This window comes from Zalophus californianus, chromosome 5 (genome assembly GCF_009762305.2).
Source record: "Zalophus californianus isolate mZalCal1 chromosome 5, mZalCal1.pri.v2, whole genome shotgun sequence".
Lineage (NCBI taxonomy): Eukaryota > Metazoa > Chordata > Mammalia > Carnivora > Otariidae > Zalophus > Zalophus californianus.
Window position 1 is genome coordinate 5,912,770 of NC_045599.1, and position 26,966 is coordinate 5,939,735.

The window sequence follows — 26,966 nt, forward strand, 5'->3', positions numbered from 1 at the left end:
TCCCTCACATGCTCCATCACTCTGAAAGCTCTCCCCAGAGACCGGAGGGCACAGAGGTATAGAGGAGGACACTACTGGCCCACAATCCCCTGAGCATTCCTTGCTCATCCACTGCTCAGGAGAGGTCTCCTGTAGGGCAGGAGGTTGTTGGTAAGGGAGACAGTGAATGACTGTTTGTGCTGCCTCATGTATAACAGATGTTTAAAATATTCAAAGGGAAGGAGTTATTGACACTTTTGTAAGGGACATTTAACTTAAATATTTTGTTCCTTAGATTTTGATATGCATCCCTAGTGCTGAGTTTACAGTCTCAAAGTCCATGCTGCCTACCATCTTGCCACCACATCCCATCTATTCTTATAAAGAGCATGATCACTGAGGAAGTCCTTTTTCATCTCATCAACCAGATGTGGCCAGCACTGGGACTTTCACAACCTTCCTTTCCCCTAAAATCAGGACCTTTCCAAGATCCCTGGGCCTTGGGGTGCCTGGGTGGTTCAGTTGGCTAAGTGTATACCTTCAGCTCAGGTCATGATCTTAGGGTCCTGGGATTGAGCCCCCCCTTTGGGCTCCCTGCTCAGTGGGGAACCTGCTTTCCCCTCTCCCTTTGCCCTCCCCCCACTCATGCTCTTTCTTACTCTCTCTCAAATAAATAAATAAGATCTTTAAAACAATTGGTAAGGAGAAAGCAAAACTTTCACTATTACAGATGACATGATGCTATACAAAAAATCCCTGAGTACTCCACCAAAAACCTACTACAACTCATCAGTGAATTAGGTAAGGTCACAAGATACAAAAACAGTGTACAGAAATCCACTGCATTTATATAAAGTAATAATGAAACAGCAGAGAGAAATTATGAAAACAATCCCATTTACAATTGCACCAAAGGTAATAAAATACCTGGGGATAAATAACCAAAGAGGTGAAAGACCTGCACCCTGAAAACTATAAAACACTGATGAAAGAAACTGAAGATGACACAAACAAATGGAAAGATATTTGATGCTCATGGATTTGAAGAAAAAATACTGTTAAAATGTCCATATAATGCATAACAATGTAGAGATTTAATGAAATTCCTATCAAAATACCAACAGCATTTTTTCACAGAACTAGAGCAAGCGATCCTAAAATTTGTGTGGAACCACACAAAACCCCGAATAGCCAAAGTAATCTTGAAAAAGAAAAACAAAGCTGGAAACATCCCAATTCCAGACTTCAAGTTATATTACAAAGCTGTAGTGATCAAAACAGTATGATACTGGCACAAAAATAGCCACAAGATCAATGGAACAGAATTGAAAGTCCACAAATAAACCCGTATATATATGGTCAATAAATGTACAACAAAAGGGGCAAGAATACACAAAGGGAAGAGACAATTTTTTCGACAAATGATTTTGGGAAAACTGGACAGATACATGCAAAAGAATGAAACTCGACCACTTTTTATGCCACACCCCAAAATAAACCCAAAATGGATTAAATGTGACCTGAAACCATAAAACTCCTAAAAAATATATTCAGTAATCTCTTGGACATCTCCCTCAGGAACATTATGAATATGACTCTCCAGGCAGGACAAACAAAAGCAAAAATAAACCATTATGATTATGACAAAAGAAAAACTTTTGCAAAGTGAAGGAAACAATAAACAAAACAAAAAGGCAGCCTACTAAATGATAGAAGATATTTGCAAATAATATACCTGATAAGGTGTTAATATAGATAATATGTAAACAACTTCTACAACTCAACACAGAAAAAAATATCTAATTTTAAAAAGTAGGCAGAGGACCTGAATAGATATAACTAAAATAAAAACATACGGATGACCAATAGATATGAAAAGATGTTCAACATCAATAATCATCAAGGAGATGTAAATCATAACAACAATAAAACATCATCTCAATTAGTCAGAATGGCTAGAACTAGAAAGACAAAAAGTAACAAGTGTTGGTGAGGATGTGAGAAAAAAGGAAATATCAGGTGTTGTTGCAGGAATATAAATTTGTGCAACCACTGTGGAAAGCCAAATACAATTTCCTCAAAAATTTAAAAATAGAAGTATCATATGACCCAGTAATTCCATTCCTGGGAATTTACCTAAAGAAAACAAAAACACTAATTCAAAAAGATATCTGTACCTCTGTGTTTATTGCAGCATTAGTTACAATAATCAAGATATGGAAGCAATGAAACTCGACCATTCTCTAACACCATACACAAAGATGAACTCAAAATGGATGAAAGACCTCAATGTGACACAGGAATCCATCAAAATCCTAGAGGAGAACATAAGCAGTAACCTCTTTGACATCACCCACAGCAACTTCTTTCAAGATACATCTCCAAAGGCTAGTGAAACAAAAGCAAAAATGATCTTTTGGGACTTCATCAAGATAAAGAGCTTCTGCACAGCAAAGGAAACAGCCAACAAAACAAAGAGGCAACCCACAGAATGGGAGAAGATCTTTGCAAATGACACTACAGATAAAGGGCTGGTATCCAAGATCTATAAAGAACTTCTCAAAGTCAACACCCAAAAAACAAATAATCAATTCAAAAAATGGACAGAAGGCATGAAAAAACACTTTTCTGAAGAAGACCTACAAATGGCTAACAGACACATGACACAGTTCATCATCATTAGCCATCAGGGAAATTCAAATGAAAACCATATTGATATTCCATATTATACCAGTTAGAATGGCAAAAATGGACAGGGTAAGAAACAACAGATGTTGGAGAGGTTGTGGAGAAAGGGGAACCCTCTTACACTGTTGGTGGGCATGCAAGTTGGTACAACCACTTTGGAAAACAGCGTGGAGGTGTCTCAAAAAATTAAAAATAGAGCTACCCTATGACCCAGCAGTTGCACTCCTGGGTATTTACCCCAAAGACACAGATGTAGTGAAAAGAAGGGCCATCTGCACCCCAATGTTCATAGCAGCAATGTCTGCAATAGCCAAACTGTGGAAAGAGCCGAGATGCCCTTCAGCAGATGAATGGATACAGACGTGGTCCATATATACAATGGAATATTACTGAGTCTACTTTTACACCAACATGGATGGGACTGGAGGAGATTATGTTAAGTGAAATAAGTCAGGCAGAGCAAGTCAATTATCATATGGTTTCACTTATTTGTGGAACATAAGGAATAGCATGGAGGACATCAGGAGAAGGAAGGGAAAAATGAAAGGAGGGAAATCGGAGGGAGAGTTGAACCATGAGAGACTATGGACTCTGAGAAACAAACAGGGTTTTAGAGGGGAGGGGGGAAGGGGGAGGGGAGATTTGTTTGCCGGGTCATGGAGGAGGGCACGTACTGCATGGAGCACTGGGTGTTATACGAAAACAATGGATCGTGGATCACCACATCAAAAGTAATGATGTATGGTGACTAACATAACATAATAAAATGAAAAAAAAAAAGATATGGAAGCAATGCAAGTGTGCATTGATAGATGAATAGAAATAGACGATGTACTATATGGGAACAATGGAATATTACTCAGCCATAAAAAATGAAAGCCATTTGCAACAACACAGATGGACTTAGAAGGTATTATACTAAGTGAAACAAGTCAGAAAAAGAAAAATACCATATAGTTTTACTTATATGTGGAATCTCAACAAACAAACAAACAACAGCAAAACACTATGAAATACAGAGAACAAACTAGTAGTTGCCACAGGGGAGGTAAAGTAAGGGGAAGGGGAAAGGTAAAATAAATAAAGGAGATTAAGGTACAAACTTCCAGGTATAAAGTAAATAAATCACAGAGATGAACAACAGAGGGAATATAGTCAATTATATTGTAACAATGGTGTATGGTGACAGATGGTGACATACTATGGAGAACTTTGAGTAATGTATAGAGCTGTTGTATCAATATTATGTGCACATAAAGCTAATATAACATTTTATATTAATTGTTATTCAATCAAAAAAAAAAAAGAGGGGAAGAAACTGCACATTCGAGGAGGGAGTTGCTATTTGCAGGACATCACCAGACTTTACTGGGTTGATGGCAGGTCCCATTTCTTTTTCTTTTTTAAAATTACAGCTTTATTGAGCTATAGTTCACCTAGGTCTTATTTCATGACCTACTTGTCAGTAAAAGAGATTTTTTTTGAAAACACATTAATAAAAATATATTTATTATTTTGTTATTTTATTTTACTTTATTTTTTTACTTTCAGTTTTTATTTTAATTCCAGTTAGTTAACATACACTGTTATATTAATTTCAGGTGTACACTATTTTAACAGGAGGAGGGTTGAGTGTGCATATCTACAAATATTACCAAATATCAAATGAAAAATTCGAGGTGCAGGACATTGTGTAAGGAATGCTGCTATTTCTATAAGCAGGAGAAAATGGACTGTGCATATTTGCTCTTACGTTCATAAAATGGACTTATAAGGATGACACGGTCTCTCTTGCACAGACACTTGATGAAGGCCCATTGTGTATGGGACATATTATTGTATACATTTTATACCTCTTGTACTGTAAACTAGATGATTTATATTCAAAAATATGAAAAAAAATTAAAGCCAGAATATGGCTGTCAACGATACAGGGTTACTCTCTACTCAGCTTCCACCCCAACTGGATATACTGCCTTTTAGTTCCTGCACTAACCATGCAGAGTTAGCAGAGACACCCCCAGGTTTCAGAACTCAGTCCTTGAGAAGACAACTCTCACTTCAGACACCAGCTGCACTTGGGGGGATTCCCTAGGTCACCTGAACCTCCAACTGTCTGCAAATTAGAGGTGTCTTATAACCCCCTCAGGCTTGTTAATTGATTAGAATGACTCACATGAGTCAGGAAAGTGTTATACTTACAAGTACAGTGTTATTTAAAAGGATTCACATAGGGTGAGGTCTGGGAGGGATTACACAGCTTCCCTGCCTCTCCCCATGAAGTCAGAGTATGCAGCCTCCCAGAACATCAATGCAAACATCAACCAAGAAGCCCATTGAGCCTTGGTGTCTAGGGTTTTGATAGGTGTTTCATTACAGAGATGATTTATCAAATCATTGGCCAAGAAACTGAGCTCAATCTTCACCTCTCTTCTCCTCCCCAGAGGTCCAGCTGGCCCAAAGTCCCCACCCTCTAGTCACATGGTTGGTCTTCCTGGTGACCAGCCACTGACCTGAAGCTATCTAGGATCCTGCCTGGAATCACTTCATAAGCATAACAAAGTCAGCTCCCACAAGTCAGGAAATTTCCAGACTTTTTGACTCTGTGCCAGGAACCAGGGACAAGGACTAGATACCCTCTTTATTAGACATCACTCCCCATAGCGTTTGGGCTATCCATGCCTAACGGGGTGGGGGGGCCATGAGTGTCATTTTCCCAGGACTCGGGCCTGTGTTCTGTGATTCTGGATTCTGATTCTGCCTAGCCTGGAGCCTGGGGCCTGATTAGGGTGTCCTTTGGGGTCCCTGAGAAGCCTGCTGCCTGGGATCCTGTGCCCTGCTCTCACTCATGATGCCAAAAACACACAAAATCAATGGCTGTGGTGCCTTTCAGTTTGACTTCCTGGCAATGCCTGTGTTTCTCGGAAAAGGAGCCCTCAGAACTTTGTTTTCACTTTCTGTTCTTGCAAATGCAGGGCTCTGCAACGTGATGGCTGCTTTACTATTGGCCAGGTCCTGTGAGGGTGGAACAGAGGCCAGAGATGATTTAAGTCCTGCCCGTTCCTCACAGGCAGTGTAGATATTTGGGGTGACAGTCAGCTCTTTATCTCTGCAGTGAGCACACCAGCACACAGGACGTGTTCCAGTGCAAGGCCAGTCTGTGCAGAGGAGTGCTCCTACTGTGGGCTGCAGGGAGCACTTCATCCAGGCTCAGCATTTCCTGTGCTGCCCTGGGGACATGTTCAGAGCTCAGCTCTGACACCAGAAGTCTCTTTTCCTTCAGGAGTTGGTAAGCAAGGAATCACTTTGGACTGAGCACGGGTCTAAAAATAGAATTACAGGTTCTATTTTTGTGTCTGCATGCTTGATTTTGGGTGCTGTGGATGTGGAAGTCTGAGGGGCAGGATGTGTGCTAGTGGCTGTAAGCCAGTTAGAGCATTTAACTATTTGGGACATTTTCAGAGGGCTGTTGGAGAATAGACTTTATTCCTGTGAACTTCAGAAGGATCATGTGAATGTCAAGGGTGTCAGTGGATAGGGGCTTTTCCCCAAGAGCTTCCTGATCAGACATTCACCCCCCATCTCATGCCTAAGTACCTTTCTGTGGAGAGACAATGCATGTATTATCTACTAATGACAAAATTCAAATAAATAAATTTTAAAGAGTGATTAGCTTTATTAAATGATTCATGAGTTAGGCAGCATCTTATCTAGCAAATAGGAAAGAGCTCCATTGAGCTGTAGGAAAGGAAATGTTTTTAAAGGAAGAGAGGAAGAGTACAAGAAAGAAGTCATTAACAGCTCCTTTACCACTGTGAGGGCATCAGTTTTGCTGCAGGACAAATCTTCATTCTAACTGGAAAACACACAGTAAGAACATATTGATAACCCAGGCTAGGTGACTACTGAATAAAGACCAGCTGTGGGTGTTCAAATGTCTCTCAAAGGAGGAGGCCTCTGGGGGCAAAAATAATTTTTCCAAGATAATGGGCCGGACAAGTCAGACATTGCTGGTAGACTGTTCCCACAATTTTATAGACATCTCCCCTCCGATATGTAGCCATAGTTTGAGTCATCTTAAATGCACTATGATGGGTGAAGGAATGAAAAAGCAAACAAACAAACAAAAAAACACAATGGAGTTTGCCAGTGAGCCAAGAAAAACCAAGCAGCTGTCTTGGGTTTCCCAAAGCCTTAACTTACAGCCATTGTTTATCTATCTTATTTTCTCTGATTCAGAAGCATAGTGTTGTCATTTTACCCTGACAACAGAATGGCAGAAATCTCAAAATGAGGGGACATTTTTGCAGCAGCAGAATGGATATTATCTGTCAACGTCTAGTGCGTTGGGGTCCCTGGGTAAGGGCTGCGAAATCACCGGGACACAGGGGATGCAGAGCAAAGGCAGCACTTGCAACTGCATGCTGTCGTTTATTTTCCACACAGCTATATACTTGCAGCAATCAGGTAAGCATAACAATATGTACTTTCACACATAATGGGATTAAACTAACATCCTTGAAGAAAGATACACAAGATTTATCAAGAACAGTATGTATTCTGTTTATGTTTGCAGAGTTAAAGAATTCTCCCAGCCACCCTATCTTCAGGGGACAGTATGTTCTTGTTCTAAGGAGGAACGCCTCTAATCTAGGCAAGAGCCACTTCTTGCTGATCCAGGCATTCCGGACTTGCAACATGAGATAAGGGGAGGAGAACGTTTTCTCCTCCTTGCTCAGGTTTGCCTGGCTTTCCTAACTCTCACTGCAGTCCTTGAATGACCCTGGCTCGCAAGGGGCCTGCAAGCCTATGCCATCTCAATTATCCACATGTGCCACAATTTTTATAGATTCTTTTGCTGGCTGTCTTTTTATGTGAGTCAGCTGGGTTCAGTACTTTGGTTCAGTACTTTTAGCGTGAGCCTCAGTTTTGATGACAGCAATTTCAGAAGGTAAGAGAGTGGTTATAAGCGATAACATTATACTAAGATGTATGAAATTTCCAGGAATTTCACATAATTTCCAGAACATTTATATACCTATGCAAATAGAACATAAAACACAGAATCTGTTTTCTAGGAAGATCACTTAAATGGTAAGGGAACATTCGCAACCTACTACCAAAAGTAGAACAAATCCTGCAAAAACAAAGAATACTTTGTCCTTTTGACAGGCAAGAAACCAAATTCTAATTTTGCACCAGCTTATTTTTGTATTAAAATTTATTCATTCCAATGTGAGTCAGTCCTGACATGCATAAAATTCCTTTCCAAAGATTCCTTTTTCACAATCTTTTTACAACTTTCTTTTGCCTCAAAACCAGTGCCTCTCCAATCCACATACATTTTTTTTACTTTTCTTTCATTCAGAGATATTTCTTTTTTTATTTTTACTAGCTCTAACCACATACATTAATTAGAGTTCTTAACTCTTAGAAACTTTAATTTCTAGTGAAAACTAGTAAGTATAAGTTAACTGTGTGTCATACAAGCATTCTTTAGATTGGCAAATTTAAAATACATTTTATAATTTCTACAAATGTGCTTTTTCTATAGTACACCTTTCAATAAAGGACTCCAAAAAGTTTACCAACAGACCTGTATTTATGTTTAACAAAAAAGCCCAAATTAGAGAAACCTAATTTTAATAATGTTTCATTATTTTATGTTATTTGGAAATGATCTAAATATTTAATGAATTTACCTTAAATCATTACTTAATCTGGCTCAGCAAAACTTTAAGTTTTCAGTTTAGTGGAAAGATTTTGGAAACTACTTAAAAGTTTACCTAATAATTTATTTTTCTTAAGTAAGCTCTACATGGAGCTTGAACTTACAACCCCAAGATCAAGAGTTACATGGCATAAGAAGTGAACCATAGAGAGGCCCCTACAAGTTCACTTACAATTTTTGAAAATTTTATTTATACGTTTATTCAATATTCTTGTTCTTAACAATTATGCTTAGATTACCCATAAAAGGAGTAATCACACATCATAAGACATCAAAGTCAATTATTCTCCCAAGATATTTTTAATAAGTTTTTAATTTTAATGCTAGTATAGCTAACATAGAGTGTTATATTAGGTTCAAGTGTACAATGTAGTGATTCAACAGTTCTATATATTTCTCAGTAATCATCACAGTTAAGTGTACTCTTTAATCCCCATCACCCGTTTCATCCATCCTCACTCACCTCCCCTCTTGTAACCATCAGTTTGTTCTCTATAGCTAACAGTATATGTCTTGGTTTGTCTCTCTCACTCTCTTTTTTTCCCTTTGCCCATTAGTTTTGTTTCTTAAATTCCACATATGAGTGAAATCATATGGTATTTGTCTATGTCTGACTGACTTATTTCACTTAGCATGATACTCCCAAACTCCATCCATGTCATTACGAATGGCAAGATTTCATTCTTTTTATGGCTAACTAATATATATCACATCTTCTTTTTTTATTTTTTATTGTTATGTTAATCACCATACATTACATCATTAGCTTTTGATGTAGTGCTCCATGATTCATTGTTTGTGCATAACACCCAGTGGTCCATGCAGAACGTGCCCTCTTTAATACCCATCACCAGGCTAACCCATCCCCCACCCCCTCCCTTGTAAAACCCTCAGTTTGTTTCTCAGAGTCCATTGTCTCTCCGATTTACTCCCCTTCATTCTTCCCCTCCTGCTATCTTCTTTTTTTTTCCATAACATATTGCATTATTTGTTTCAGAGGTACAGATCTGTGATTCAACAGTCTTGCACAAATCACAGCGCTCACCATAGCACATACCCTCCCCAATGTCTATCACCCAGCCACCCCATCCCTCCCAACCCCCACCACTCCAGCAACACTCAGTTTGTTTCCTGAGATTAAGAATTCCTCATATCAGTAAGGTCATATGATACATGTCTTTCTCTGATTGACTTATTTCACTCAGCATAACACCCTCCAGTTCCATCCATGTCATTGCAAATGGTAAGATCTCATTCCTTTTGATGGCTGCATAATATTCCATTGTGTATATATACCACATCTTCTTTATCCATTCATCTGTCGATGGCCTTCTTGGCTCTTTCCACAGTTTGGCTATTGTGGACATTGCTGCTATAAACATTGGGGTGCATGTACCCGTTCGGATCCCTACATTTGTATCTTTGGGGTAAATACCCAGTACTGCAATTGCTGGGTCGTAAGGTAGCTCTATTTTCAACTTTTTGAGGAATCTCCATACTGTTTTCCAGAGTGATTGCACCAGCTTGCGTCCACCAACAGTGTGGGAGGGTCCCCTTTCTCCGCATCCCTGCCAGCATCTGTCGTTTCCTGACTTGTTCATTTTAGCAATTCTGACTGGTGTGAGGTGGAATCTCATTGAGGTTTTGATTTGGATTTCCCTGATGCCGAGAGATGTTGAGCACTTTTTCATGTGTCTGTTGGCCCTTTGGATGTCTTCTTTGGAAAAATGTCTGTTCAAGTCTTCTGCCCATTTCTTGATGGATTATTTGTTCTTTGGGTGTTGAGTATGATAAGTTCTTTATAGATTTCGGATAATAGCCCTTTATCTGATATGTCATTTGCAAATATTTTCTCCCATTCTGTCGGTTGTCTTTTGGTTTTGTGGACTGTTTCTTTTGCTGTGCAAAAGCTTTTTATCTTGATGAAATCCCAATAGTTCATTTTTGCCCTGACTTCCCATGCCTTTGGCGATGTTTCTAGGAAGAAGTTGTTGCGACTGAGGTCGAAGAGGTTGCTGCCTGTGTTCTCCTTTAGAATTGTGATGGATTCCTGTCTCACATTTAGGTCTTTCAACCATTTGGAGTCTATTTTTGTGTGTGGTGTAAGGAAATGGTCCACTTTCATTCTTCTGCATGTGGCTGTCCAATTTTCCCAACACCATTTGTTGAAGAGACTGTCTTTTTTCCATTGGACATTCTTTCCTGCTTTGTCAAAGATGAGTTGACCATAGAGTTGAGGGTCCATTTCTAGGCTCTCGGTTCTGTTCCATTGATCTATGTGTCTGTTTTTGTGCCAGTACCATACTGTCTTGATGATGACAGCTTTGTAATAGAGCTGGAAGTCCAGAATTGTGATGCCGCCAGCTTTCCTTTTCTTTTTCAACATTCCTCTGGCTATTCGGGGTCTCTTCTGGTTCCATACAAATTTTAGGATTATTTGTTCCATTTCTTTGAAAAAAGTGGATGGTATTTTGATGGGGATTGCATTGAATGTGTAGATTGCTCTAGGTAGCATTGACATCTTCACAATGTTTGTTCTTCCAATCCCTGAGCATGGAACGTTTTTCAATTTCTTTGTGTCTTCCTCGAATTCCTTCATGAGTATTTTATACTTTTCTGAGTACAGATCCTTTGCCTCTTTGGTTAGATTTATTCCTAGGTATCTTACGGTTTTGGGTGCAATTGTAAATGGTTTTGACTCCTTAATTTGTCCCTCTTCTGGCTTGTCGTTGGTGTATAGGAATGCCACTGATTTCTGGGCATTGATTTTATATCCTGCTACTTGACTGAATTCCTGTAAGAGTTCTAGCAGTTTTGGGGTGGAGTCTCTTGGGTTCTCCACATAAAGTATCCTATCATCTGCAAAGAGTGAGAGTTTGGCTTCCTCTTTGCCAATTTGGATGCCTTTGATTTCTTTTTGTTGTCTGATTGCTGTGGCTAGGACTTCTAATACTATGTTGAATAGCAGTGGTGAGAGTGGACATCCCTGCCGATTCCTGACCTTAGGGGGAAAGCTCTCAGCTTTTCCCCATTGAGAATGATATTTGCTGTGGGTTTTTCATAGATGGCTTTTATGATATTGAGGTAGGTCCCCTCTATCCCTATACACTGAAGAGTTTTGATCAAAAGGATACTGTACTTTGTCAAATGCTTTTGTTTGTTGGGAGATTTTTGATGCCTGCTTCAATTTCCTTAGTGGTTATAGATCTGTTCAGGTTTTCTCTGTCTTCCTGGTTCAATTTTGGTAGTGGATACATCTCTAGGAATGCATCCATTTCTTCCAGGTTATCTAATTTGCTGGCATATAGTTGCTAATAATATGTTCTTAATTGTTTGTATTTCTTTGGTGTTGCTTGGGATCTCTCCTCTTTCATTCATGATTTTGTTGATTTGGGTCATTTCTCTTTTTTTTTGGTAAGTCTGGCCAGGGGTTTATCAACCTTGTGAATTCTTTCAAAGAACCAGCTCCTAGTTTCATTGATCTGTTCTACTGTTCTTTTGGTTTCTATTTCATTGATTTCTGCTCTGATCTTTATTATTTCTCTTCTCCTGCTGGGTTTAGGCTTTATTTGCTGTTTTTTCTCCAGCTCCTTTAGGTGTAGGGTTAGGTTGTGTATTTGAGACCTTTCTTCTTTCCTGAGAAAGGCTTGTATTGCTATATACTTTTCTCATAGGACTGACTTTGCTGCATCCCAAAGATTTTGAACAGTTGTGTTTTCATTTTCATTTGTTTCCATGAATTTTTTTAATTCTTTATTTCCTGGTTGACCGATTCATTCTTTAGTAGGATGCTCTTTAGCCTCCCTGTATTTGAGTTCTTTCCGACTTTCCTCTTGTGATTGAGTTCTAGTTTCAAAGCATTGTAGTCTGAAAATATGCAGGGAATAATCCCAATCTTTTGGTACCAGTTGAGACCTGATTTGTGACCTAAGATGTGATCTATTCTGGAGAATGTTCCATGGGTACTAGAGAAGAATGTCTATTCCATTGCTTTGGGATGGAATGCTCTGAATATGTCTGTGAAGTCCATTTGGTTCAGTGTGTCATTTAAAGTCCTTATTTCCTTGTTGATCTTTTGCTTAGATGATCTGTCCATTTCAGTCAGGGGGGTGTTAAAGTCCCCCACTATTATTGTATTGTTGTCAATGTGTTTCTTTGCTTTTGTTATTAATTGCCTTATATAATTGGCTGCTCCCATGTTCAGGGCATAGATATTTACAATTGTTAGATCTTCTTGTTGGATAGATCCTTTACGTAGGATATAGTGTCCTTCCTCATCTCTTATTACAGTCTTTGTTTTAAAATCTAATTTGTCTGATATAAAGATTGCCACCCCAGCTTTCTTTTGGTGTCCATTAGCATGGTCAATGCTTTTCCACCCCCTCACTTTCAATGTGGGGATGTCTTTAGTTCTAAAATGAGTCTCTTGCAGACAGCATATTGATGGGTCTTGTTTTTTAATCCAATCTGGTAGCCTGTGTCTTTTGATTGGGGTATTTAGCCCATTTACATTCAGGGTAACTATTGAAAGATATGAATTTAGTGCCATGGTATTGCCTGTAAGGTGACTGTTACTGTATTTTGTCTGTGTTCCTTTCTGGTCTATGTTGCTTTTAGGCTCTCTCTTTGCTTAGAGGACCCCTTTCAGTATTTCTTGTAGGGCTGGCTTTGTATTTGCAAATTCCTTTAGTTTTTGTTTGTCCTGGAACCTTTTTATCTCTCCTTCTATTTTCAATGACAGCCTAGCTGGATATAGTGTTCTTGGCTGCATATACTTCTCGTTTAGTGCTCTGAAGATATCATGCCAGTCCTTTCTGGCCTGCCAGGTGTCTGTGGATAGGTCTGTTGCCAATCTAATGTTTCTACCTTTATAAGTTACATATCTTTTCTCCCGAGCTGCTTTCAAGATTTTCTTTTTGTCTCTGAGACTTGTAAGTTTTACTATTAGATGTTGGGGTGTTGACCTATTTTTACTGATTTTGAGAGGGATTTTCTGTGCCTCTTGGATTTTGATGCCTGTTTCCTTCCCCACATTAGGGAAGTTCTCTGCTATTATTTGCTCCAACTTACCTTCTGCCCCTCTCTCTCTTTCTTCTTCTTCTGGGATCCCAATTATTCTAATGTTGTTTCGTCTTATCATATCGCTTATCTCTCGAATTCTGCCCTCGTTATCCAGTAGTTGTTTCTCTCTCTTTTTCTCAGCCTCTTTATTTTCCATCATTTGGTCTTCTATATCGCTGATTCTCTCTTCTGCCTCATTTGTCCTAGCAGTTAGTGCCCCCATTTTTGATTGCACCTCATTAATAGCCTTTTTGATTTTGACTTGGTTAGATTTTAGTTCTTTTATTTCTCTAGGAAGGGTGTCTCTAATAACTTCCATGCTTTTTTCAAGCTCATCTAGTATCTTTAAGATCATGATTCTGAACTCTAGGTCCGACATCATACTAATGTCCGTATTGAGTAGGTCCCTGGCAGATGGTACTACCTCTTGTTCTTTTTGCTGAGGTGATTTTTTTCGTCTTGTCATTTTGTCCAGAGGAGAATAGATGAATGAGAGAACAAAATGCTTACAGGTTAACAATATCCCCAGAAAATATAGTCTAAACAAATCAGAAAAGACCTGAGACCAGGGGAAAAGGAAGGGAAAGAAAGAAAAAGAGAGAAAAAAAAGAGAAAAAGTTAAAGATAAAAACAAACAAAAACAGAACAAAACAAAAAAAAACAGAATATGATCAAATATGATCAGGCTAGTGCATAGATCAGTGCCACACACTAGATTTTGGGTGTATTTTGTTCTGTTAGAAGAAAGTGCCTCCTAAAATTTTAAAGAAAGAAAGACATATATGAAGAAAATGAGTTGATTCAATGAAGGGATGGAAGATGACTATAAAGATGAAAATTATAAAAGATTTTATTAAAGGAATTGATAAGAAGTTTGAAAAAAGAAAAGATTTTTTAAAAAAAGGGAGAGAATGTGATCAATTAGGAGACTAGAACAAAGCCATACCCTAGTGTTTTAGGGTATATTTTGATCTGTTAGAAGAAATTGTATCTCAAAATTTTAAAGAGAGAACAACTCATATATATACGCCAAAAATAAAGGTAAATACTATGAAGGGATAGAATATGACTCTAAAAATGAAAAATAAATTTTTTTTTAAAAAAAAGGATTGATAAGATGTTGGTTGAATAAGGGAAAAAGAAAAATTCAAAAAATAAAAAATAAAAAAAATTAACTTTGAAAAACTAATGAATCATGGTAAAAAAGCCATGAATTCTATGTGCAGTATTCCCCTAGCGCTGGAGTTCTCCCGTTCTCCTTGATCGATAAACTTGGTCTTGGCTGGCTGTTCGTGCTGATCTTCTGGGGGAGGGGCCTGTTGCCGTGGTTCCCAAATGTCTTTGCCGGAGGCCGAATTCCTCGGCCCTTGTTGGTGGGGGCTAAGCAATCTGCTCAGGTTTGCTCTCGGGAGATTTTGTTCCCTGCAAGCTCTCGGTACAGCTTTGTTGGAGGAGTGAAAATGGTGGCCTCCCAATCTCCACCCAGAGGAGCCAAGAACTCGGGGCCCCACCCCTCAGTGCGCCCCCAGAGAAAAGCAGTCAGTCACTCCCGTCTCCCCAGTCTCTAGCGGCACTCTGTGCTCACCGGGCGTGTGACCGAGTGTTTCTATCTCTGGCATCTGACCCAGTGTGGAGTCTCCAAACCCAGCAGATCCCTGCGGTGTGCTCCCTTACCGCTCCTCCACAGGGAGGAAGGGGAGTATCCCTGGCTCTGCTGCTTGTTGGGTCCCTGCTGGAGGAGTAGTGGCCCTACTGTGCCACGGATCACAGTTTATGGCCACCTCGGAGCGCCTGAGCTCTGTCTCTGCAGCTGGCTTCCTCGCTCCGATACCTGGGAGCTCTGCCGCACTCAGGCACCCCTGGTCTTTATGTGACCCTTAGGGTCCTGAGTCCACACTGTCCCATGAGGGTTCCACCCCCAGCTTGGCCACTGGAGCGACGTCCCTCAGCGGAGCCGACTTCTAAAAGTTCTCATTTTGAGCTCTGCTGCTCTATCACTTGTCAGAAGCGGCCAACGGAGGCCCCCTCCCCCGCCGTCTATCCTCCCGAATATCGCCTCGGATTCACTTCTCTGCACGTCCTGCCTTCCAGAAAGTGGTCACTTTTCTGTTCAGAGAGTTGTTGCTATTCTTTTCTTTGATCTCCTGTTGAGTTCGTAGGTGTTCAGAATGGTTTAATCCCTATTCAGCTGAATTCCTGAGACCAGACAAAATCCAGGTCTCCTACTCCTCTGCCATTTTTCTCCGCCCCTATATATCACATCTTCTTTATCCACTCATCTATCCATGGAGACTTGGGCAGCTTCCTTAATTTGGCTATTGTAAATAATGCCGCAGTAAACAGAGGGGTGCTTGTATCCCTTTGAATTAGTTTTTTTCTATTTGGGGAGTAAATACCCAGTAATCCAATCAATGGATGGTAGGGTAGTTCTATTTTTAACTTTTTGAGGACCCTCCATACTGTTTTCCACAGTGGCTACACCAGTTTGCATTCCCACCAACAGTGTAAGAGGGTTCCCTATACTCCACACCCTTGCCAATACTTCTTGTTTCCTGGTTGTTCATTTTAGCCATTCTGACTTGTGTGTGGTATCTCATTTTAAATTTGATTTGCATTTCCCTGACGGTGAGTGATAATGTTTATCTTTTCGTGTGTATTGGCCATCTGGATGTCTTTTTTGGCAAAATGTCTGCTCATGTCTTCTGCCCATTTTTAAATTGGGTTATTTGGTTTTTGGGTGTTGAATTGTAATCATTTCCTCATACATTTTGTATACTAATTCTTTTTTTAAAAGGTTTTTTTATAAAAATATTTTATTTATTTTGAGAGAGAGAGCATGTGTGGAAGCAGGGGGAGGGGCAGAGGGAGGAGAGAATCTCAAGCTGACTCTGTGCTGTAAGGAAGCCCAATGCATGACCTTGAGATCATGTACTTGAGATCATGACCTTGATCTCATGACCTTGAGTTCATGTACTGAGGCAAAATCAAAATTCTGATGTTTGACTGACTGAGCCACCCAGACGCCTCTTGTATGCTAATTCTTTTTCCAATATATCATTTGCAAATATCTTCTCCCATTCCTTAGGTTGCTTTTTAGTTTTGTTGATAGTTTCCTTTGCTGTGCAGAGGCTTTTTACTTTCATGTAGTCCCAATAGTTTATTTTTGCTTTGATTTTCTTTGCCTCAGGAGAGCTATCTAGAAAAGTTGCTATGGCCAATGTCAGAGAATTTATGGGCTGTGCTCTCTTCTAGAATTTTTATGGTTTCAGGTTTCACATTTTGGTCTTTAATCCATTTTGAATTTATTTTTGTGTATAGTGTAAGAAAGTGGTCCAGTTTCATTCTTTTGTATGTAGTTGTCCAGTTTTCCCAGCACCATTTGTTGAAGAGACTTTTTCTAATAGATATCCTTTCCTGCTTTGTCAAAGATTAATTGACCATATAATTGTGGGTTTATTCCTAGGTTCTATTCTGTTCCACTGAACCATATTATCTATTTTTATGCCAATATCATCCTATTTTTTTCTTTTTTATTTAAATTCCAGTTAGTTAATATATAGTGTAATATTCATTTCAGGTATACAATTTAGTGATTCAACACTTACACACTTACATCCAACACCCAGTGCTCATCACAACAAGCATACTGTTTGGATTACTACAGCTTTGTAATATAACTTGATGTCAGGAATTGTGATACCTCCAGTTTTGTTTTTATTTTTTTAGATTTCTTTGGCTATGCAGTGTCCTTTTTGGTTCCATACAAATTTTAAAATTGTTTGTTTCTGTTCTGTGAAAATTGCTGTTGGTATTTTGATGATAGCATTTGTACTATCTGAAGATTTCTTGGGTAGTATAGACATTTTAACAATATTTATTCTTCCCACCCATGAACATGGAATGTCTTTCCATTTCTTCTCATTGCCTTGAATTTCTTTTGTCAAAGTTTTATAGTTTTCAGGGTACAGGTCTTTCACCACTTTGGTTAAGTTTATGCCTGGATATTTTATTGTTTTTGTTGCAATTATAAATGGAATTGTTTTCTTAATTTCTCTTTCTGCTGTTTCATTATTAGTGTATAGGAATGCAACAGATTTCTGTATATTAATTTTGTATCCTGAAAATTTACTGAATTCATTTATCTGTTCTAGATTTTTTGTGGACTTTTTAGGGTTTTCTATATGTACTATCATGTTGTCTGCAAATAGTGAAAGTTTTATTTCTTCCTTACCAATTTGGATGGCTTTCATATGTTTATGTTGTCTGATTGCTATTGCTAGGACTTCTAGTACTGTGTTGAATACAAGTGTGGAGAAGGGACATTCTTGTCTTGTTCCTGACCTTACAGGAAATGCTCTCAGTTTTTCCCTGTTGAGTATGATGTTCACTGTGGGTTTTTCATATCAGACCTTTATTTTGTTGAAGTATGTTCCCATTAGACCTACTTTATTAAGGTTTTTATCATAAATGGATGTTCTACTTTGTCAAATGCTTTTTGCTATTGAAATGAAACATCGTTTTTATCTTTTCTCTTATTGATGTAATACATCACATTGACAGTTCTGTGAATATTGAACCACCTTTATACCCCACAAATAAATCCCACTTTATTGTTCTCCCATCACATTAAAATTTTTTTATAACAGAGAAAATATCAACTTATTTATTTGACTTTAAGTAAACAAAGGTAGAATAAAAATGTTAATTTTAATGTTCATAATTTTAATGCTCATAATGTTTACTTTTCTTAAACCAATAGTCTTATATTAACTTTAATACTGAATATTTTCCCAGACCACATGAACTTGAACAGTATTTAGGTTAGTGTCTATCTTTCTGAGAGTTTTAGAATGCTTAATCTTTACAAGTGCTTGCCTCAAACCAACTAAATAGAACTCTTTAACAATAAAACCCTCAGATATATATAGACACACAAACACACAAAGTCCTTACAGTTACTAATTTTTGTGGAAAAGATTTTTAAGATTTGTGTTTATCCCTGGAATGAATCTTTAGGAGGCTCTGCCAGATTTTGGGTACAATCTGTATTATAGAAAGGCCTCTTTCTCTTTTTTCCCCCCTTAGTCTCAGGCAATTGTGGGTGTGTTTATATTTTGAAGACATGATAATATGTATAACTTCAGGGGGCAGACAAAGAATGCAAGTTCCTCCAGGAAGGATTTGGGTTTCCTAAGACCGGTATCTCACAAGCCCTTTGAGATACACAGGGAAAGTTTTGGGGTTGGCAAAAGAATAGGTGAACTTTGAATTGCCTCTCGAACTGACTTTTTTATGGTTTCTGTCAAGGCAATTCAGACAGAGGATAACTTAGACTGAGTATTCAAATAAAGGAGGATAGTGGAAAGCAATAAGAATTATATCAGTCTTATAGTCTTTTGTATTGGATATGTCATTTCTTTTTTCACCAGCTTTTTGTAGTGACACTTTCAAAGAAACTATTTTTGGAATTTTGAAGGTTTTGCTTTTAAGTGCACTTCTTATGTGATCTTATCTGATTAGAATGTTCCTCATAAAGGCCACTGTAATTCTATGTTGTAATTCCCTTGAGGACTGGCAGCAGTTTGGTACAATCCTAGCCATAAATGGATTTTAACTCACATTTCTGTCCAACCATATCTAGTCACAAATAGGGAGTGGCTCACATTGTTGTCTGGCCTTACTTTGTGGCTACCAACCTGAAAGTTACCAAGCCAAGTTGTTAGGGACACAAAACAGGCTTGTAAATGCTTACAGCTTGCAGAATCATAGTTCTTAGATATGAAATAAGCAATGTGCGGGAGGTTAGAGCACTTAACTGGATTTTTAAAAATCCCATTTATTTATTTTTTTGTTTATTTATGTAGTCATTTATTTACTATTTTTTCTTTAAACTGAGGCTTTATCTCATGTACACATTAACAGAAACCAACAATACTGAAGTAGTGGAACTATAAACAACAGCAGTATCCTAATAATTTGGGACTGGGACAAGGATTGAAGCAGCAGACCTCTAAGAATGGGGACTGCAGCCTGATTCAGCACACATGGAGAACTATAGCTGCCACCAACAGTTCCCTACTTGGAATCTGAGTTCAGAACCAAAGGCTAAGTTTAGAAGTTACTGTGAACTGTTCGATAAAGTGTCTTCTACACTTCACCACTGATGTCCATCATGGACTAAACCAGCAGGTTCCATTAATGAAGACTGCAGACAGAAAGTGGGGAACAGACTAAGCCACCAAAGAGCAGTAAATACGGACTGTAGACTGGAATTGGGGAAGGGATTCCAATGTGGACTTGTGGATTGAACCAAGGGCTAAGGGCTGGTGCTCTTTCAGTCTTCAGTGTCAGTGACAGAGTGACCCATTAACCTGGACTTGAAAGGCAATTCAATCAGGAAGTCTAATGCAAAAAAGAATAGAGCTCAAAGCAAGATGGACTTACCAATGGCCCTTGGAAATGTTGAGAAAGACCATGAACTCAAAAGGATTCATGGGGTGCCACACCTGTGTTTCTTTTTGTCCCCAAATACAGTCAGAAGTTTGCTTCAGATCTAGACACTGCCACCAAATCTGTTAAAAAACAAAATTCAACCAAGTGTATTCTAAAGACCTAATTGGATTTATTAAATGGTTTATGAATCAGAGAGTATCCCACCTAGCAAATAGAAAGAAGTTCCATCGAGGTACTGAAAGGAAACGTTTTTAAGTGCAGAGAGAAAGCAGATAAGAATCCATTGTTTTAACCAAGTTTGCCCTCCTAAGGGGAGAGAATGGGGTCTGTCAGTATAGTTTTTAGTGGTCACCAGGAAATAGCCAAGTTGACTACTGAAAGATTACATCCCTGGGGGTTGAAACTGCTGTTAGGTATTAGCCTCGGTTTACTGACTTGGGGCATAAACTTAAGTGGCTACATTATGACCTTGTGGCTTTCTTTTTAACACATTGCTCCATAGAATTGTGAGTCATGTTGTTGAGAGGATAAGAAATGTACGTAGAGATGCACATCTAAGATTTATTGGCATGGATTTCTCACATTCTCTCCCCGGCTGCAGAGGACACACTGCCGGAGGCTGGAATACAGCTCCCAAGGATACCATAAAGTGCTCTGCCCCTGCTCCCCCCACATTGCTGTTGCAGCAGAAAATAATAAATAACAGAATGTCATATACAACATCAAGTGAGGTATGGAAACTTAACAATAGGGCATGGCTTTTGTGAGGTTGAAATTTGCTCAATACCCAGAATTTTGCTGTCCGCATCTGTTTGCCCTCCCCACCCTATCATTTGGTTTCCTTTTGCTGTATTTTTTCTATTTCTCAGGACTTGTCTCAGTCAGAGATTCCTTGCTCTCTGTGTATTTTCCCCCACATTCCCTGAGAATGCACAGGCATGAGGCCACACCTGATAGGGTTGAAGTCTCACCTTGTTGGCTCCTCCTTGAGGCCCCAATTGTATATGCCTCTTTCACAGTCAGGCTTGCTCCTTCTGCTTTGTGTACTGCCTGTTGTCCAAAGGGGTGATAGTGTTTGCTCTCCAAACAGCAAGGGGTTGGCCCTGCACATGCCACATGCTCAAGATTTCCACTCTTCTGCATGTGAAGAATATTCCTGCTGAGCAGTCACAAGTGCTTTTTTAGTTGCTTAATAGCTGCCCCTTTCAAGCTAGATTCCCACAGTTCTGTCTTCTAAGGAGAATGTCTGCGTGCCCCATTCATATGTGTGCCAGTGCAGACAATGTACACTTGGTCTGAATAATATCTTCCCAAATTTGTTTTTGCCATCCTGTTCTGGGCTGCAGCCTGTGGCGGCCAGGAAACTCCTGGAAGATGTGTCTGATCCCTCACTTTTAGCCAAAGACACCTCTCCAGCCTGCATGCTGCCCAGACATCAGTGGTGACTTGAAGTGACTTGCTTCTTGGTCGAAAAACTTGGTTGTCTGTCAGGTTTGACCAGCAAACCCTGAGAAAACAAATGAAACAATTACTTCAGACACCTTAGTAGGAGAAAGGAGAGGGCCTGGGGACCAGATGCTCTAGTGGTGAAAGGTCACAAGCCAGACTCTGCCTCCACTTTCATTGTGAATATTATCAATACAACAAGGGAATAAGAAAAACAAGAAGGAATGTGAAGCTGTAATAATCAAGACAGTGGCATAAGGAGTATCATGTGACTAGAACAAGCTGTGCTTGTGATGGGCATGCAGACAGGGAGTGTGTGGAATGCATGACCTCCAAATATAATTGCTTCTACTAAGTCAAGGATTTACTCCCTGGATGAGTGCATTGAACCACAATGAGAATCTGGCTGTTTTCAGCCCAGAAATTTCAAAACGTCCCAGTTTTCCAGACACTTCTTCTTTGCTTTTCAACCAGTCTCATCCAGGGAGACATGTATTTATTAAATCTTCTCTAGCCAGGCAATATGAATTCCCACAGTTGTCAATCTCCATAGGAGACAGTATACAAATACTTCACATTCCATTTAGTCCTGAGTATATGATTTCCTTTGTGCCCACATCTCAAGGTATTATAATCCTTCATGATCAGATAGGTCCAGGACTCCAGAACGAGCTCAGTTTGATTGTCAGCAGGCAGGGAGACAGAGGGACCTCCTTATCATGGCTGACTTTTTACAACATTCCACTCAACTCCTGCTTCAGTTTTCACTCACATCAACTTTTCCATTAACGACACTTTATGTACCAGTGAGTCCTCCATGTGGTTTATTTCTCGCATATGGTTTCTGTCTCCTTTTATACACAGGCATGAAGCAGGGGATGGGTGGGGTCTCAGGACAGTTGGGGTGGTTCATAGCAAGTCCTAGGTGGATGGTCCAGCATGACTTTTTAGAACATGGGGATCCATGCCCCCTACTGTATCTACTCCCAGAAAAACAGAGAGTCCTTTCAACACCTATTTCATGAGCCAACATATTTTCTGATAAAAGAAAACACATTTCTTTTTTTTTAAATCAGCATTTTTATTTTTTTAAATTTTTATTGTTATGTTAATCACCATACATTACATCATTAGTTTTTGATGTAGTGTTCCATGATTCATTGTTTGTGCATAACACCCAGTGCTCCATGCAGAGCATGCCCTCTTTAATACCCATCACCAGGCTAACCCATCCCCCCACCCCCCTCCCCTCTAGAACCCTCAGTTTGTTTTTCAGCATCCATCATCTTTCATGGTTCGTCTCCCCCTCTGATTTACCCCCCTTCATTCTTCCCCTCCTGCTATCTTCTTCTTTTTATTTTCTTAACATATATTGCATTATTTGTTTCAGAGGTACAGATTTGTGATTCAATAGTCTTGCACAATTCACAGCACTCACCATAGCACCTCCCCAATGTCTATCACCCAGCCACCCCATCTCTCCCACCACTCCCACTCCAGCAACCCTCAGTTTGTTTCCTGAGATTAAGAATTCCTCATATCAATGAGGTCATATGATACTTTCTAATCATTAAAAGTTTCTATCTCCTAATGATTATATATAGTATCTTTTCTGAGAAGGAAAAGAACCACTCATCCTTATTTAGCTACCTCATATGAGAACCAAGGTCTCGTGGTGATGTTGAAGGTGATCAGAAGTGGATTTTGTGGAGGGCCCCACAGCACAGGTGGGAAGGGGTGTGGGGATAAATGCTGGTGCTGACTTCTTAGATTTGCCACCATGAAGAAGTATTATTTTCATAACATTACAGATAAAGAAAACTAAAGCAAGATAAACAAAGAATAATGTGGGCAGGAAAGTTTGGATAGATGAATCAGGCTTTGAAATTAATCTGCAAGAATGAAAAGTATCATAAAGAAGAAGGGCTTTCCAAGATAAGGGAAGAGACTGAGCAAGGGCAAACTTTACATCTAGGTCAGAAGTCCACACATCTGGACAGAAAGAGAAGGGCTGCTGGATACAATTTTGTGGCCAGGACTGCTGTTATACCTGTCCCTAACAACACATCCCAACCCACCCCTTGTTATACTAACTATTTTTCCTTCCCTCTTCTCTCTTCCCTATAGTGCCTTCTACTGCTACAGCCATGAGTCAGTCCTCCTGTTCCATACCCTCTCATGGAAACGGTGGTGATTTGGCCTCCAGCTTTGATAAGTTTTTTAAGAACTACAACCAGGAATGCAAAATCATCTCTCAGGAAGCCATCAAGTCAATTCAATCAAGACTGAAGGAGGGAGACATTCAGAGTGCAGTTTCTACAATCAGTGATATATTGAGAGACATCAATAATGCCCCACTGAGCATTGCTGTGACTGGGGAGTCTGGGGCAGGGAAGTCCAGCTTCATCAATGCCCTGCGGGGCATGGGACACGAGGAAGAAGGGGCTGCCCCTACTGGGCCAGTAGAGACAACCTTTGAGAGAAACAAATATAAACACCCAAAGTTTCCCAATGTGACATTATGGGACCTGCCTGGCATAGGGACCACTAACTTGCAGCCTCATGAGTATCTGGAGAAAATGAAATTTGGTGAGTATGACTTCTTTATTATCATCTCTGCTACACGCTTCAAACTCAATGATGCACAACTGGCTACAGCAATTGGAAAAATGAAGAAGAATTTCTACTTTGTTCGAACTAAAATAGACAGTGATTTATATAATCTAAAAAGGAGTCAACCCAACAAATTCAATGAACATGAAATCCTGCAAAGGATCCGCAATGACTGTGTGACTCAACTTCAGAAGGCCAATGTGAGTGATGCTCAGATCTTCTTAGTTTCCAGCTTTGAGTTGTCTCGCTATGATTTCCAAAGCCTGGAGACCACCCTTCTGAGGGAACTCCCAGCCCACAAGCGCCACATCTTCATGCAACACCTGCCGAATATTACTGAGGCCATCATTGACTGGAAGAGGGATTCCCTGAAACAGAAGGTCTGGCTGGAGGCCATGAAGGCTGGAGCATCGGCCACTGTCCCTTTGATGGGCTACATCAGTGATAAAGATGTAGAGACTTTAAAGGACACTTTAACACTCTACAGGGTTTACTTTGGGCTGGATGATGCATCCCTGAAAACCATGGCCAAGGACTTTCACGTGTCATTGGAGAAACTCAAGGCAAACCTTATGTCTCCCCATTTGCTATCATTTGAGAAGGATGATGGGTCCTTAGGGGAAAAACTGTTAAGATATGTGGAAAAATTCTGCTCTGTTATTGGAGGACCCATTGCTGCTGGTCTTTACTTTAGGAAGATTTACTATGTGCAAAATTATTTCCTTGAGACTGTGGCAAGTGATGCGAAAGTTCTTCTTAAAAATGAAGAGATTTTTAAGGACTCTGAAGAACCTGGGCAAGCTTATCTACCTCAGGATGTTGGGAATAAAAATGGGAAAAGTGAGGCAGCCAGCTCCTGAATTATTCTCAGTGTTGGCATGGCACTGGTGCCTGGAAAGATAACTTAGAGTTTCCTTTAAGCATTCTGACCCACTGCCCTCAAGGGTATCACAGATATTTCCATAATACACTCTTGAAAAAACTATGAACTTAGTGACTATTATTTGACAGTGAGAGCAATGAACTCTAAAGAATCCTTCCTTCATATGATCCTTCATATGATTATTTTGGAAAAAATGAAGGACAGTAGTCTGGAATTTTCTGCTTAGCGGAGAGAATAACTCTGTGTGATGGTTACTTCATGCACAGCACTGGTCTTTCTACTGACATACTAGTTAAAAATGGCTATGCTCATAGTGGGTTCTGAAAAATGAATTTTTATAAATGCGTACATAGTGTATCTTTGGTGTTCCTGACATTCTGTTATGAATCCATAAATTCTTTTCCTTAAAGTTTTTTTAAAGATTTTATTTATTTATTTAACAGAGAGAGACAGCAAGAGAGGGAACACAAGCAAGGGGAATAGGAGAGGGAGAAGCAGGCTTCCTGTAGAGCAGGGAGCCTGATGCGGGGCTCTATCCCAGGCCCTGGGATCATGACCTGAGCTGAAGACAGATGCTTAATGACTGAGCCACTCAGGTGCCCCTAAAGTTTTTATTTAAGTTCCAATTAGGGAACATACAGTGTAATATTAGTTTCAGGTGTGCAATATAGTGATTCAACACCTCCATGTAACACCCAGTGCTCATCACAAAAAGTACACTCCTTAATTCCCATCTCCTATTTAACCCATCCCCCCAGTCACCTCCCTTCTGGTAACCATTAGTTTGTTCTCTATAGTTAAGTGTCTGTTTCTTAGTTTGCCTTTCTCTCTCTTTTTTTCCCTTTGCTTATTTGTTTTTTTAAGTTCTTAAGTTCCACATATGAATGAATTCATATGATATTTGTCTTCTTTGAGCGACTTATTTCACTTAACATAACTCTATCCTCATCCATGTCATTGCAAATGGCAAGATTTCATTCTGTTTTATGGCTGAGTAATATTTCATTGTATCTATATCTATATATCATATCTTATTAATCCATTCATCAGTCAATGGACACATGGGCTGTTTGTATTATTTGGCTATTGTAAATAATGCTGCTATAAACATTGGGGTACATGTATCCCTTTTAATTAGTATTTTTCTAATCTTTGGGCACATACCTAGTAGTGCTGCGTCATTGGGTACTTCCATTTTTAACTTTTTGGGGAACCTCCATACTGTTTTCCAGAGTGACTGCACCAGTTTGCATTTCTACCAATGGTGCAAGAGGGTTCCCCTTTCTCCACATCCTCACCAATACCTCCTGTTTCTTGTATTGTTGATTTTAGCCATTCTGACGAGTGCAAGGTGATATATCATTGTAGTTCTGATTTGCATTTCCTTGATAATGAGTGATGTTGAGCATATTTTCATGGGTCTTTTGGCCAGCTGGATGCCTTCTTTGGAAAAATTCATGTCTATTCATGTCTTCTGTCCATTTTTATGTTATTTATTATTTGTATGTTGTATTGTATAAGCTCTTTGTATATTTTGGATACTAACCCTTTATCAGGTATGTCATTTGCAAATATCTTGCCCCATTCCAGAGGTTGTCTTTTAATTTTTTGTTGTTTCCTTCACTGTGCAGAAGCTTTTTCTTTTGATGTAGTCCAAATAGTTTATTTTTGCTTTTGTTTCCCTTGTCTCAGGAGACTCTTCTAGAAAGAAGTTGATAAAGCCAATATCAGGGAAGTTACTGCCTGTGTTCTCTTCTAGGATTTTTATGGTCTCAGGCCTCACATTTAATTCTTTAATCCATTTTTCTATTTATTTTTGTGTATGGTATAAAGAAGTGGTACAGGGTGCCTGGGTGGCTCAGTTGGTTAAATGACTGCCTTTGGCTCAGGTCGTGATCCTGGAGTCCTGGGATCGAGTCCCACACTGGGCTCCCTGCTCAGCGGGGAGTCTGCTTCTCCCTCTGACCCTCCTCCCTCTCATGTGCTCTCTCGCTCTCTCATTCTCACTCTCTCAAATAAATAAATAAATAAAATCTTAAAAAAAAGAGAAGTGGTGCAGTTTTAGAGCATGTCTCTGGTTTGTGTTGCATGGACTTTGCTGTTGTGTTTTGG

General features: G+C 39.4%; 1 protein-coding gene across 3 annotated transcripts; it reads left to right on the forward strand.

Moving 5' to 3' along the window:
- The first annotated feature begins 5,720 nt into the window (after positions 1-5,720).
- LOC113929969 (T-cell-specific guanine nucleotide triphosphate-binding protein 2-like) lies at positions 5,721-25,356 on the forward strand. 3 transcript variants are annotated; one of them, XM_027607230.1, is made up of 3 exons: positions 5,721-5,956; positions 20,514-20,643; positions 23,486-25,356. In XM_027607230.1, the coding sequence occupies exon 3, from the start codon at positions 23,506-23,508 to the stop codon at positions 24,829-24,831; it is 1,326 nt and encodes a 441-aa protein (XP_027463031.1). In that variant the 5' UTR covers positions 5,721-5,956; positions 20,514-20,643; positions 23,486-23,505; the 3' UTR covers positions 24,832-25,356. The 3 variants fall into 3 exon arrangements, with proteins under 3 accessions (XP_027463031.1, XP_027463030.1, XP_027463032.1); XM_027607231.1 differs by lacking the exon at positions 5,721-5,956 and adding an exon at positions 6,893-7,134; XM_027607229.1 differs by lacking the exon at positions 20,514-20,643.
- Positions 25,357-26,966: the final 1,610 nt, after the last annotated feature.

Bases quoted from the DNA above. Each gene is read 5' to 3' on its own strand.
- LOC113929969 (XM_027607230.1), top strand. From the start codon at position 23,506: ATGAGTCAGTCCTCCTGTTCCATACCCTCTCATGGAAACGGTGGTGAT.